Source organism: Hyperoodon ampullatus (assembly GCF_949752795.1).
Source record: "Hyperoodon ampullatus genome assembly, chromosome: 9".
NCBI lineage: Eukaryota > Metazoa > Chordata > Mammalia > Artiodactyla > Ziphiidae > Hyperoodon > Hyperoodon ampullatus.
The window spans coordinates 44,539,333-44,555,230 of NC_136922.1; the positions used below are offsets into that span (position 1 = coordinate 44,539,333).

Below are 15,898 nucleotides of genomic sequence, written 5' to 3' on the forward strand. Positions count from 1 at the left end.
CTTTTTCATTCTTTCCATGCATTGTTCTTTCTTTTCATCTGTTTTGCATCTTAGCTAGAATACTAAATAGCTTGTCAAATTTCTTGGCTTTTTTTGCCTTGATTCAAGCTAGTACTACATCCTTCAAACTATATCAAGACCTGTAATTTCCACAGTAGCCTGCAGGTGAGTGTGAACATCAACACAAATAAAATGTTCAAACAGTATAAAAAAAACTTGCCAGGCTGCACCATGAAGGGAGGTGTCTACATACATGTAAGATCCACAGAAGTCAATACAAATATCTCTCAGTAAAACTAAATGGTTAAAGAGGCCTCCCTTTTCTTCATTCAGAAAAACTTTCCAAGTTATTCTGTGGACTATGTATTAGTACATATTATATATTAGTGTGATAAGAGAGCTACTTTATAGTTGCTTTTCAATAGAAATTTCAAATTATTGATGAGAAAAAAGGTAAAATAAATGCTCTTTCCTAAAACGAAGCTCTGTGTTTTCCAAAGCTGCCATACTTATTCACAACAATTTATCACCATAAATTTCAAATCTCAGGACTAAAGAGTTACTAAAAAAGAATTTATGCAGTTGGTATTCTATGATTACCTTAAGTAAGTAGAATAATATTGGTAATAAAAATCACTAGTAGTAGCAGTAGCAGAACTAAGGAGATATTTATTAAACACTTACTACACTCCAGAAACTACACTGTTTACAGAAATCATCTCATTTAATTCTCTCAAAAGTGCTAGGAAACTGAGGCATAAAATGGTTAAATCTAAAATCACAGTTAGTAAGAAAAGACTAGAATTCAAATATAGGCGGTCCAACCTGAAAGTACACATTTTTAATGTTGTATTAAATTCCCTAATTCTAGGCCAAAGTCACGCCAAACGTAAAATAATGCTCATGTCCATGATACAGACCACAGTCTCAAGTCAATACATCAAATAATTTGTTACATATTTATTTTATTTTGGGGATGGGCAATGACAGACAAGAGGTAAGATTTTTAGTCATTTTTCCTAAACATCAACACAGGGTTCTCTAAGATTCCATGGTAGACCCTATGCAATCCCAACAATCTTGTATGGCAATACTTCTCAAGGGCCTGTCTGCCAATTGAGGTAAAAATGAGAAAAATAAGAAAAATATTTTTTACTTTACTAAAAAAAATTTATTAAATTTAAAAGACTGTCCTTTATTTTGGGATAAAATGTATCCTATCCTTTTCAAGATGTTAAAATATGAAAAATAATGGTGATAATTTGTACAAGTTACTTTGTTATTCTTGTTAAAATATTAAATGTTTAGTAAAAATACTGAAATATAAGTATGTGGCAAAATAAAAAATTGAGCACCCCCTCTTACATGGGGGAGGAGGGTAAGTAGTGATCCATAAAATATAAAAGGTTAGGAACTACTCTTATATATCAGTCACCCATCCCAGTTGGTAGTCTCCTTAGAAAAAAACCATGAAAGGTGCCAACACTATGATGATGACAACTGCTCAAATGTGGTAATAAAGATGAGTGTGAGTATAGTGAAAAGAACATAGGTCTTTGTGCCAGTTATCAATTTACTGCCTCTCAGCTCAAATCCACCCTTCAATATCTGCTTAGCAACAATGGACAGAATCCCTTCAGCATTTCTCCTTTACAGTGAGCATCATATCATACTAAGCTGTCTCAGTAGGGAGAGGTAGAAGGCACTGCAAGAGGAAGGGGCTTCTCTGCAGGATGGGAAGAGGACATCCGCCAGTGCTCTGCCCCACCACATGCATCGTCCCTCAGTGACCCTGCAGGCCCAGGCTGGAGATCACTTTTCTGTGGGCCTCTCAACACAGACACCATACACTCCAGGCTTCGAATCACTGCCCAGCCACCCACTTGCCAAGGACTGTAGACTCGGTAGTGACCCAGGCAAACCAGCCAACTTCTCTGCCATCCAGTAGGCTGGAACTACACTTTCTCTAACAAGGCCTGAACCCCAGCCTTGGGGAAGGGGTCTTCATTCCAAGTTTGTCATTCCCTGGATACTCTCCCTCAGCCCTACGGTATTATTCTTTAGAGTTCTTTTACATCTTATGGTTACTGTTTATCATAGCTTAGTAATTCTTTACAGTAAACATCCCCTTTTAAAATCACTGTATGGGTTCCATTTCCTGATTTACGCTTGAAGTCAAACAGATCTGAGTTCAAATTTAACTATGGACTTGTTCAAATTAAAACTATGTAATGATCTGAGCCTCAGGTACTACCTATAAAATAGGAAACTTTACCATCTCTCTTATCATATGGTCATTACTAAGATTAAATGGGATTATGGGTTATAAAGGCAAATGCAGATCCTCAATAAATGATCTTTTCTCCTCCCTGCCCTGATCTGTAGCCTCCTGTCCATTTACTCTATGCCAAAAAGACACAAAGAAGCAATCAAATGAAAGTGTGTAACTCAGAAAATCATAAATAGAAAAATAGTCAGAAGCATACTCATTATAAAGCAGGCATATTAACCCAACAGAATTATGACATCAACCTTCCAGCATCTGTCTCCTTGAAAATTCCATCCTGATTGGGACATAGTTCACAGCTAGGGGAAACACCACATTTACAGGCATCACAAAACCAAGGTTCAGTGGAGTTTTCAGAAGCTGAACTCATAATAGAGTCACTCTCTCCATCAACTCCATAACAACCTAAAAGAAAAAAAGAGTATGATTAAATAGAGTTTATTTGTTAAACTCACATTTATAAAGTTACAAAAGAAAAAGGGAAAGGAAGTAGAGAAAAATTCTCAAAAATTAATGATTTATAAGAATGATATTAAAGTCAAAACACAGAAGTGAAATCATTTTATAAAAATATTTTTTCACCTACCATAGTATATGCAATGAAATAAATGACTCTTTAAGATAGTTTTAGACCTACTGGAAAGCATTACAGAAGGGGGAAATTTTATGGTTCTTTAAAAATTTTTTTAATTAAAAAAATACATTAAAATATGCGTTTTCATTAAAAAGAAATCAGAACTATTTAGTCTAGGAACTATTAATTAGTAAATATTTTTGAGCTCCCTTTGTACTGAACACTTATATAAAGACCACGATCGTGCAGAACATACGAACAAAAAGCCTCTGATCTAATTTTGGAGGTGGCAGATTAAAACACAAATTCACACAACCACAAATGCAAAGTTAGTATTAGTAAAAGGAAAATAATACAGAAACACGCACACACATAAATTAAGGCTATAGAACAATTTGAATATTTCAGACTAGAGTTAGACAAGTGAGTTCTATTCACAGCTGAGCCAACCTAGAGCTATACAAGGTATCTGATCTTTTTAAACATTTATAATTCTTCTATCTTCTGTAAAAATGTACCCATAACTGAAATGAATGAAAGAAGAGAATACTCTTTTTCCTCTTTTCATTCACTGGTAACTCGATATTCTGAGGGTTAAATTATTTAAGCAGCTAATGTGATTTAAAAAATTTTAAATATCCTCATGAACATACCAAACAAAGAAGATAATGTAGCATAGTTCTTTACATTTTAGAGTAGGACATCAACTATTATTGATGGCTTGTAATAAAGAGTACCTCCCTGGTGACTACAATAGTCATGACTCCTAAATTGTTTTCTTTTACCTAAATAGTGCTGGATACACCACAAACTTCATATTATCTAACTCTCTTTTTCCAGAAAGGAAGACACTGCCCTAATGACAAAACATACTTAAGAAAAATAATTTAATGTATATGTAATAATTAAATAGATTACAACCTTATTCTAGTTCCAATGTATGCCCCATCATCTTTAGGCTTGGGCATTTCTCTGATATCCTAAGACACATTTATTTCCTGTCAAGATAGGTCACTTCTACATATAGCCTATAATCAACCTTCCCAGGATACTTTTCACCAGGTTTATTCTAAGAAGGTAGTCTTAGTGCCAAATTCGAAAGGGCACTAAGTACCCAAAGTACCCTTCAATAAACTGAAGTCATTAAAAAAACCACTATGAGAAACATATATAAGTAATAAGCATCTCTCAAAAGAATTCACCACGTAGGTAAGTTTATATGCATCCAATGTAAGATCATGTGATTACTGAAACTGGTTATACACTACACAGACAACAGGAGCCTGTTGAAAAGCATCTTCTCATAACCACTAAAGACATCCAAGTTAAAACAAATAAATAAGTATGTAAATAAATACTGAGTTGAACAAATCACCCAGAAAGAAAAAGAACCATACACATTAATAAATAATTTTAAACTACCAAAATTAATTTACTAGATGTCGTTAATAGGTCAACAGTCATGCATAAGTATTTTATTCACACAGTAGTACCACTCCATATAGATTATAATTAAAATATCCTAGTAGGCAGAAAACTAAAAAGTTGTTTGCAACTATGACTTACATAAGCTGCCTCATGCAAATCCCTTAATTATTGTCAAGCTTATGTTATTCAAAGGTTTTATAATGGTGAACCTTAACATAATCTGAAAAGTCCTATGAAAGAATGCCAGAGAAAAGATTTTAAAGGAGCTAGACTATCATGTACAAGATCAGAAAAGGAATCAAAATATTAATTTCTTTAATATCATTAAATTGTGCTTGGTAATAATTATCAACTTCATCACTTCTGTTTAGATATACATTTTTAATATGATAAATTATAAAATGAAAAAGGAATAAAATTTTCTTCTGGGAGTAGTTATTATTAACCATCACCAATAGAAGAATATTCTTCAGTAAAGGCAACAGTAAACAAAACATTATATTCAAAAAAATCATAAAACAATAAAAACAGTCAATTTGATTTCTCAAAAGGTTATGCAATACTACAAAGAGAAAAGTCTATTTTCTTTACAAAATAATATTCCTTTGAGGCAAATTCTTTCATTTGTATTCACACAAAGTCCCAAGATAATAAAATCCCCAAGTGACTATCCATTTTATTCATCTCATTCACCAATATCAAGGTAAATCACAGCAGTTCACTCTTTTAGAATAAAGCAGTTTCAATTCTGATTTTTAAAGAATATACCACACACCTGACAAACACCTGCATAATGATTAAACCACCTACAATCAACCTGAGAAGTGATTTCTGAGGGTCTCTCCTAGGAAATTCCTACTTTGTAACCTAGAAGACTGGTATTATATAAGCACAAAGAACAATCAGCAAGTGGATAAGTATTTCTTCTTCAGCTTCACTGCCCTTGAAAAATAATCCACACTGTGTTATTACCTTTACAGAGTTCTTTACTTGCCACTTTCCCCTGCCACTTTTCCCCTATTTCTCTGCCATACCTGTTGGGTTTACTGAGCTCTAGACCAAAGTTCTAGCATTTATATCCACTCTAATCCATTTTAATGACTAAATACATTTTTAAATATTTTTTTCTTCCATAGATAAAATAATTTAAACTACCATAAAACAAGGTTTATTCTCTTCTACCTATCTAATTTTGAGTAAAAGATGCAAAAAGTACACTTTCAATATGATTACAGAAAAAAAGTCTTTTTTTATATGGGTAAACATATAAAATAAAAAATTTATAGATATATAAAACCTATTTCATATAGGTTTTTCATGTTTTTAAATGGGTAAACAGAGAAAACATTGTTCTATGGCTGTCTAACAATCAACCCCTGGGTAGTACATGCAACTTATAAAATCATATTTAATGCAAAATAATATAAAATGTGCTTACAATTGTTTTGAGTTATACAAGAATATGTATAATCCAAATCAGTGGAAATATTCCCATTCAGCCTGGCATGGGAGACCAAAAGACCTACAGTCTTCTACTTTCTAGCTATGTAACTGTAGACAAACCACATCCCTGAGGCTGAGTTACCTCATCTGCAGTAAGTATTTAACATCTATTCTAACTATCTCTCAGTATAGAAAACAAAAAAACAGGACAAAAAATTTTCCATTTTAAAATTTAAAACATTTTTCTGTACTTAACATCCTATCACTAGACCTCTGATTACAAAACCCACTAAAATAAAATATTTTAAATTGAGTAATATTGTTGTTTACGAGAAAAGAACTTATAACATGCATGATACCTGTCACAAATATATCCTAAAGCATAAAAAAGCAGAAGTGCCTGCTCACATATAAAGTCCAAATGGTTATAACTTGAACATACTTACTACCCAGTAAATACTCATAAGGATATATTTTTGCATATGCTAAGAAATTAAAATAGTCTAGGGCTAGGCTAACAGCAGACTGAAAAATAAACAAATGGGGAAAAACATCTTAGTAGACCTTATTTAATGCATTGCTGGCAAGTGTGCTACCTAATGCTCTGTCATGTACTATGACATGTAGGTGACAATTTTCTTCAGACACAGTACAATCAAAACATCAGGATAACTGACATCACAGTCAGGGGTACCCTACTATTACAAGTCAGTTACAAGATCTTGTCACAAAGGTGCTTATACTAAGTGACAAGCTGCAACCCAAAAAGAAAAGAAATTCATCTACATTTAGATGAAATAAGTACTCTGAAAAACAGACAGTTATACATTCAATAAACACATTTGGAAAACTATCTTTTAGCAAAATCTCAACTTAAAAACTTACCTAGGGCTTCCCTGGTGGCTCAGTGGTTAAGAATCCGCCTGCCAATGCAGGGGACAAGGGTTCGAACCCTGGTGCAGTAAGATTCCACATGCCGTGGAGCAAATAAGCCTGTGTGCCGCAACTACTGAGCCTGCGCTCTAGAGCCCGAGCCACAACTACGGAGACTGCATGCTGCAACTACTGAAACCTGCGCACCTAGAGCCCGTGCTCCGCAACAAGAGAAGCCACTGCAGTGAGAAGCCTGTGCACCGCAATGAAGAGTAGCCCCCGCTCGCCACAACTAGAGAAAGCCCGCGCACAGCAAGAAAGACACAACACAGCCAAATATAAAATTAATTAATTAATTAATTAAAGAAAAAACTTACCTCAATTATAATTACTTAAGTCATAAGTATATTTTTTTTAAAAGGGAAAAAAGAAAAATAAATGATAAAGGAAATACACAAAAGCACTAACTATGGTTGTCTGGATATTAGGACTGTTAGAAATGTTTTATCTTCTCTCTGTTCTATAGTTCCCACATTTTATTTACTATTCGTGCAATATATTATAAAGGAGAATTAGCTTTCTCTAAAATAAAACATTTAATAAGTTCATGTTTAACCATGAAATGTTTAAGGAAAAGTTGTATGGCCGACTTACAATATGAAAGTCTGTCACTTAGGTACCTGATTTAAAACCAAAACCAAAAACATAAAACCTAGAAACACTAGTTTCCTATTATGCCTTAGAAAATTTCACTTCTTCTGAATTCATTAATTTTAGAAAAAAATTCATTTTGGAACTTTAAAAGTATCAGAGAAATATCTACATATGTGCATAAAAATGAACATTCTGAACAGTGAAAAATATTACAAAGTTAAAAGGTACAGGACAGGGTGGAAAAAGTATTCGAAAGGATGAAAACTATTTGTAACACATATAGCTAACAAAGGAATAACATTAAAAAAAAAAAATTCCAAGAAGTCAATGAGAAAAAGACAAGAAATGACAAGAGAAATATATAGAAAGTAACAGAAAAAAGGAAAAAAGAAAAAAGAAAATAGCCAGATACCAAACTTAAATACAAATAAAGTGAACACATAATTAAGAGATAGTCTCCAAAATATTTTTTTAAATTTATTAATATGCAGTGTTGCAGAGTTACCAAGTAGTTTGTACACTGTTGGTAAGAACACAAATAAATAGTCTTTTTGAAGGGCAATCTGGCAAAGTTTGTTAAAAGTTTAAATGCACTTACTTTTGATTCATTCTAGGAATCTATCCCACAGAAATTATTATATGTATATGACATATTTGTTAGCACTATATGTACGCGAAAAACTACAAACAAAAAAAGTAAATACATTATAGTTGAACCATTCTGTAGCTAACTACATACCATTAAAAAATAATAATAAAATATCCATATGTACTCATATGAAAAGAATCTCAAGATTAAGAGATGAGTGAGTGAAATAAAGAGATGAGTGAAATAAAGTGAGTTATAGGGGAGGAAAATTCCATGGAATTTATCATATTTATTTACTTATTGCAGAGCAGGGACTGTGCAAATATGCATATGCATATGTGCACACATGCATGTAAGTAAGAATCTGACGAAAGGGGCTTTTCACTGGTCAAATCTGGACAATCTAAGCAACACAAAGAGTAATGAGGTTATAGATGATAATGTGTGAGACCACAGCAATACTGAAAAGGATAAAAGGGGAGAAGTTCTCTACAAAATAAACTCTGCCTGATAAATGTAGAAGGAATGATAGAATTAGAAAATCCCCACCCTTCTGAGACTGAACCAGGAAGAAATAGAAAATATAAACAGACCAATCACAAGCACTGAAATTGAACTGTGATTAAAAATCTTCCAACAAACAAAAGTCCACGACCAGATGGCTTCACAGGTGAATTCTACCAAACATTTAGAGAAGAGCTAACACCTATCCTTCTCAAACTCTTCCAAAATATAGCAGAGGGAGGAACACTCCTAAACTCATTCTGTGAGGCCACCATCACCCTGATACCAAAACCAGACAAAGATGTTACAAAGAAAACTACAAGCCAGTATCACTGATGAACGTAGATGCAAAAATCCTCAACAAAATACTAGCAAACTGAAACCAACAGCACATTAAAAGCATCATACAGCAAGGTCAAGTGGGGTTTATCTCAGGAATGCAAGGATTCCTCAATATACGCAAATCAATCAATGTGATACACCATATTAACAAACTAAAGGAGAAAAACCATATGATCATCTCAATAGACGCAGAAAAAGTTTTTGACAAAATTCAACACCCATTTATGATAAAAACCCTCCAGAAAGTAGGCACAGAGGGAACTTACCTCCACATAATAAAGGCCATATATGATAAACCCACAGCCAATATCATCCTCAATGGTGAAAAACTGAAACCATTTCCACTAACATCAGGAACAAGACAAGGCTGCCCACTCTCACCACTATTATTCAACATTGTTTTGGAAATTTTAGCCACAGCAATCAGAGAAGAAAAAGAAATAAAAGGAATCCAACTTGGAAAAGAAGAAGTGAAGCTGTCACTGTTTGCAGATGACATGATACTATACATAGAGAATCCTAAAGATGCTACCAGAAATCTACTAGAGCTAATCAATGAATTTGGTGAAGTAGCAGGATACAAAATTAATGCACAGAAATCTCTTGCATTCCTATACACTAATGTTGAAAAATCTGAAACTGAAATTTATGAAACACTCCCATTTACCATTGCAAGAAAAAGAATAAAATATCTAGGAATAAACCTACCTAAGGAGAGAAAAGACCTGTATGCAGAACACTAGAAGACACTGATGAAAGAAATTAAAGATGATACAAACAGATGGAGAGATATACCACATTCTTGGATTGGAAGAATCAACATTGTGAAAATGACTCTACTACCCAAAGCAATCTACAGATTCAATGCAATGCCTGTCAAACTACCACTGGCATTTTTCACAGAACTAGAACAAAAAATTTCACAATTTGTATGGAAACACAAAGGACCCCGAAGAGCCAGAGCAATCTTGAGAAAGAAAAACAGTGCTGGAGGGATCAGGCTCCCTGACTTCAGACTGTACTACAAAGCTACAGTAATCAAGACAGTATGGTACTGACACAAAAACAGAAATATAGAGCAATGGAATAGGATAGAAAGCCCAGAGATAAATCAACACACATACGGTCACCTTATTTTTGATAAAGGAGGCAAGAATATACAATGGAGAAAAGATAGCCTCTTCAATAAATGCTACTGGGAAAACTGGACAGCTACATGTAAAAGAATGAAATTAGAACACTCCCTAACACCATACACAAAAATAAACTCAAAATGTAAGGCCAGACACTATAAAACTCTTAGAGGAAAACACAGGCAGACATAAATCACAGCAAGATCCTTTTTGACCTACCTCCTAGAGAAATGGAAATAAAAACAAAAATAAACAAATGGGACCTAATGAAACTTAAAAAGCTTTTGCACAGAAAAGGAAACCATAAACAAGATGAAAAGACAACCCTCAGAATGGGAGAAAATATTTGCAAATGAAGCAACTGACAAAGTATTAATCTCCAAAATTTACAAGCAGCTCATGCAGTTCAATATAAAAAAAAAAACAACCAATCCAAAAATGGGCAGAAGACCTAAACAGACATTTCTCCAAAGAAGATATAGAGATTGACAACAAACACATGAAAGAACGCTCAACATCATTAATCATTAGAGAAATGCAAATGAAAACTACAATGAGATATCATCTCACACCGGTCAGAATGGCCATCATCAAAAAATCTTGGAGAAAAGGGAACCCTCTTGCACTGTTGGTGGGAATGTAAATTGATACAGCCACTATGGAGAACAGTATGGAAGTTCCTTAAAAAACTAAAAGTAGAACTACCATACAACCCAACAATGCCACTACTGGGCATATACCCTGAGAAAACCATAATTCAAAAAGAGTCACGTACCACAATGTTCATTGCAGCTCTATTTAGAATAGCCAGGACATGGAAGCAACCTAAGTGTCCATCGACAGATGAATGGATAAAGAAGATGGGGCACATATGTACAATGGAATATTACTCAGCCATAAAAAGAAACGAAATTGAGTTATTTGTAGTGAGGTGGATGGACCTAGAGTCTGTCATACAGAGTGAAGTAAGTCAGAAAGAGAAAAACAAATACCGTATGCTAACACATATATATGGAATCTAAAAAAAAAAAAAGGGGTCATGAAGAACCTAGGGGCAGGATGGGAATAAAGACACAGAACTACTTGAGAATGGACTTGAGGACATGGGGGCGGGGGAAGGGTAAGCTGGGAAGTGAGAGAGTGGTATGGACATATATACACTACCAAATGTAAAACCGACAGCTAGTGGAAAGCAGCCACATAGCACAGGGAGATCAGCTCGGTGCCTTGTGACCATCTAGAGGGGTGGGTTAGGGAGGGTGGGAGGGAGGTAGACGCAAGAGGGAAGAGATATGGGGACATATGTATATGTATAACTGATTCACTTTGTTGTAAAGCAGAAACTAACACACCATTGTAAAGCAATTATACTCCAATAAAGATGTTTAAAAAATAAAATAAAACAGAAAATAAGATGATATCATGGAGGTAAGTAATAAATAAATAAATAAATAATTTTTTTAAACTAAAATAATTAAGTAGTGATAAAAGCTCCTATTTGGATAAACAACTGAAGGATTGAAACTACTTCTGAGAGGCTGCTGACCGTGTTTTAGAGAAGGAAGACAAAATTAAAAGCTAAAAAGGAGTAAGAACATGGTCCACCTAGAAAAAAGACAAAAAACAAAAAAATCTACGTTATTTGGACCAGGTCATACATCATTACTTATCTTTTCAACCCAGGTTCCAATTAATATGGGGTGGCAACAGTGCATAACAGTATCAGTAAGACTTGACCCAAAACTGCTCCAGGATATATATATGCTGATCAGGCTGCACATTACTGTACTGAGGATTATTGTTACTTTTCCTCAAAAGAGAAATTCAACCATGTAACCAAAGATTATTAAGCAGGGTTTGATGTGTTTTTTTTTTTCTTTTTCTATTTAGTAGACAAGACTGCTAGTTTAAGATGAAAAAGTCTTCACAGATCTACTAATCAACACAATTTCTTAGTGATGCCATCCAAATGCTACTAAAAAAACTTAAATGGAAAAGTCAGGAGTATATCCATATCAAAACAACCCCTTCTCAAACAAGTAGTGATATCTGGTAAGGAATCTTTTGGACTAGTAGTCAAATAAAAATGAACTACAGGAAATTACATTAAAAAGGATCCCAAATACCATATTTGGTATGTTTACTAACAAACAGGGAATAACAATTTTATTAGAATACCATATTAATCATAACTTTAATTCATTGGATTTATGAAAATATACATTGATGTTTAATAACACTTCTCTCTTAAACCAAAACAGATCATTTAAAATCTCCAAAACTAGGAATCTTTCAAGATATTAGCTCTAATACTACTACTAAGAAAGAAAGAAAAGCTACTAAGAAAGTGAGAAAGAGAATTATATAATCACAATCATACAACAGAAACCCCAAAATTAATGAGAAAGGGAAAATTATTTATACTAAAGGAAGAAAGTAGTAACGATAAAATAAAAAACTCAAGATTTATTTTTTACTTTGATTTACAATTTGCATGTTTAACTTTGAACGTACCTGAAGTTCACAGAATTAACAATACTCCCAACAAAGCAATTATACTACAACATAAAGATTCAGTTTCTGAATAGAGGAACTACTTAGTTTCTCTATTTACTGTTTTACCTATTTATTTTTTCCACATATTAGCTTGCTCTCAAAAACCTTATAAAGCATCACACTCAGGAGTATTAATTTCCCTTTCTGTGTCTTCCCTTCTTCCTTCTCTCATAATAAAAATAGTTCCCCTATTCTAATGAGTTAGCCTTGGGAGAAAAATGAGCAATCATTAGCAAATGCCCAAATGCCATCAGAGCCACTTAAATGAATAACACAAGAAAAAATGCTACATGACTTTATAAACACAACTTGCTTTTGACCTAAATGAAATTACCACTCAGTTTGATAATCTTCTTTGTCTGCCTTGACTCAGAAAGATTTTTTGGTTGTTTCTAAAAAATCAAAGCTTCCTTAGAAAGAAAGTAGATTTGCCATTATTGAGACTATTCATCTGAAGCACAAGTATCATTATGAACTTTTAATAGCTCTAGACACATCAGGAGAACTAATGGGGTGTCCTTCCAGAAATCTACATTCATTTAAACAAGAATCTATTGGGAAAGAACTCATACTAAGAATCCAAGAGGTACAAGACTAAATCAAAGACACAGACAATGTTGGTGAGGATACAGAGAAAAGGGAACCCTCATACACTGTTGGTGGGATTGTAAATTGATGCAGCCACTATGGAAAACAGTATGGACGTTCCTTAAAAAACTAAAAATAGAACTACCATACGAACCAGAAATTCCACTGCCGGGTATATATGCAAAGAAAACAGAAACACTAATTCGAAAAGATACATGCACCCCAATGTTCATAGCACCATTATTTACAATAGCCAAGATATGGAAGCAACCTAAGTGTACATCAACAGAAGAATGGATAAAGAAGATCTGGTATACACAATTGAATATTACTCAGCCATTAAAAAGAATGAAATTCTGCCACTTGCAACAATGTGGATGGACCTAGAGAGTAAATATTATGCTTAGGCGAATAAGTCAGCCAGAAAAGGACAAATACCTATGTTATCACTTATATGTGCAATCTAAAAAAATAAAACAGCAAACATATGGAACAAAACAGACTCAATATATAGAAAACAAACTAGCAGTTACCAGTGGGGAGAGGGAAGGGAGGAGGAGCAAGATAAGGGTAGGAGATGAAGAGATACAAACTACTATGTATGAAATAAATAAGTAACAAGGATACATTGTACAGCACATGGAAATACAGCCATTATTTTGTAATAACTCTAAATGGAGTAAAATCTATAAAAATACTGAATCACTACTTCATACATCTTAAATTAATATAATATTATAAATCCACTATACTTCAATAAATAAATAAATAAGACAAGAGGTCAGAGGGGAGGGTTCATTCTGATTTGTACATGGTACTAGTCCCCAGGAGACTCAGGCCTGAGTCCAAAATGAAGGACCTATAGTACAATAAAACAGTTGCTTTACTATCATAGCTGTTGGACACTGAGACCGCATGGCCGTAGCAGCCTGCCTACCAGCAGCAAGACACAGTCAAACACTTCTAGGGACCAGGCAACTATCAAAAATGAGCAAGGGATTTGAGAGAAGACAGTGGTAAGCTGAAGACTGTAGGCTTCACCAGCAGGAGGCAGCCCTATTCAGCTCCAGAGGATTGTTGCCATAAGCGCGTGAAAACCTACTGCTGTTAGAACTTCAAGAGAACGAATTCCAGAATGTGCAAAATAAAATCTCCCAGTTTTTAAATGTTAGCAATCAATTCAATTTCTTAAAACCATTGTGCAAGCCTTAAAAATCACATCCATGGTCAAACCTATGACCTATGAAGTAGAGATAGTGCCCTCAGCATGATGAAAAGTCAACAACACTAATAGTACTGGTCATGCCTGCATCACACATCAGCAATGACAGTCATGAATACAAGCAATGGTAACATACTTGTGACCATCAGTGGTGATCAATACAACAATGGCAGCACAGCTGCTGCTTTTGATGTTCAACTATTCTGCAACTCCTCCAAGAAATCTGAACCACTCCTGGAGGAAAAAAAAAAGCATACATACAACCATGTTGACTGGTCTCAATTCATATTCATTACTAATCTAAAGTGGTCCCTTATTGCTATCTGGTAATGATATATACACATAATATACACATGTGAATACATGTATGTATGTATACACACACACACAATATTAAGTATTGTGTTATTTCCCCAAATAACTATTTTACACCAACGTCTCACTCCTCAAATCTCCAACACTCTGCTAATGACTGCTTCCTACTTCACTGAAAAAATAAGAAGCATTCAAAAAATAACTTCCACGTGCTCTGACCACCACATCTAACATCCTACCTACATCTGTATCCATATATTTTCTTTTCCCTCCAGTTACTATGGTACCTTTATCTATTAAATCTCTCCACTTGGTACTGGATCCCATCCTCTCTAGCCTTGTACTCAAAGCCCTTGCTCCACCAACTGTTCCCCTTTCTCTCCTTACATCATCAACTGTCAACTTTCTCTTTCCACTGGTCACTTCCATCAGCACACTAACATGCCAGATAATCTCTGCATCTGTGGTAGGCAGCCTCTAAGATGGCCCACAGTGTTAACATTCTTGGAATGTCCCCTCCTACATTTGACTAGCATTGTTCTGTGTGAACAACAGAATATCGCAGAAATGATAGTACATAGTCTGTTAACTAATTTCATATCTTTCCCCTTGCTTTTATGTGTTTTATATTTATTTAATAAACCATGTGATATAAACATTTTGTCTGTAACCCTTTTTTTCCCATGACCTTTGGAATGGCTTGCCTGCTAGTGTACTGGGGGTCTATGGTTGCATTAGAGTAATTTCCCACAAGACAGGTTTTCATCTTACTCTAAAAACAGTATTTGAGAGCTACCTTCTCTTTTGAAACATCTTCCTTACTTAACCTCCAGGTCACTACTTAAGGTTCCTCTCCTATCTCACTGGCAATGTGTTCCCCATCTCCTCTGACGTGCTAGGACCACTTTACTACTCCCTAGATAGCACATCCAGGCTCACAGTTTTAAATAACATCTGCAGACTGATGAGTCCCAAATTTATCTCGCCAGCCCCTATATGTTACCTAAAAACCTATTCCTCTCTTGGATCATTGCTATGGTCTCCTAAATGGTCTCCCTGATTCCCACTTTAGACCCACTTCAGTCTACTCTCAACCCAGCAGTCAGAGTGATCCTTCCAAAACATAAATCAAATCATATTAATCCTCTGCTCAAAACTCATGTCGGTCTTCCCAGATTCATCACAGTAAAATCTGAAACCTATGACTTCCAAGGCCTCATCTGGCTTGCCCCCAGCTCTGCCTCCACCACTAATCAGCTCACTCACTCAGTTCTAGCCACACTAACCTTCATGTCATTATACAAACACCCCGAACACGTTTCCACTTCAACATCTTTACTCACTACTCCCTCATTCTGGAGTGCTCTTTCCCCAAATATTCACACGGTTT

The 15,898-nt window shown here is 34.7% G+C and overlaps 1 protein-coding gene across 1 annotated transcript in view; it reads right to left on the minus strand.

The window, feature by feature from the left end:
* The window catches only part of PHF14 (PHD finger protein 14), a 210,855-nt gene that overhangs the window by 177,391 nt on the left and 17,566 nt on the right, over positions 1-15,898 (minus strand). Inside the window, exon 5 of the mRNA XM_079711347.1 lies at positions 2,533-2,692. Within this exon, the coding sequence (XP_079567473.1) occupies positions 2,533-2,692 (160 nt within the window). The remainder of the gene's footprint in view (positions 1-2,532; positions 2,693-15,898) is intronic.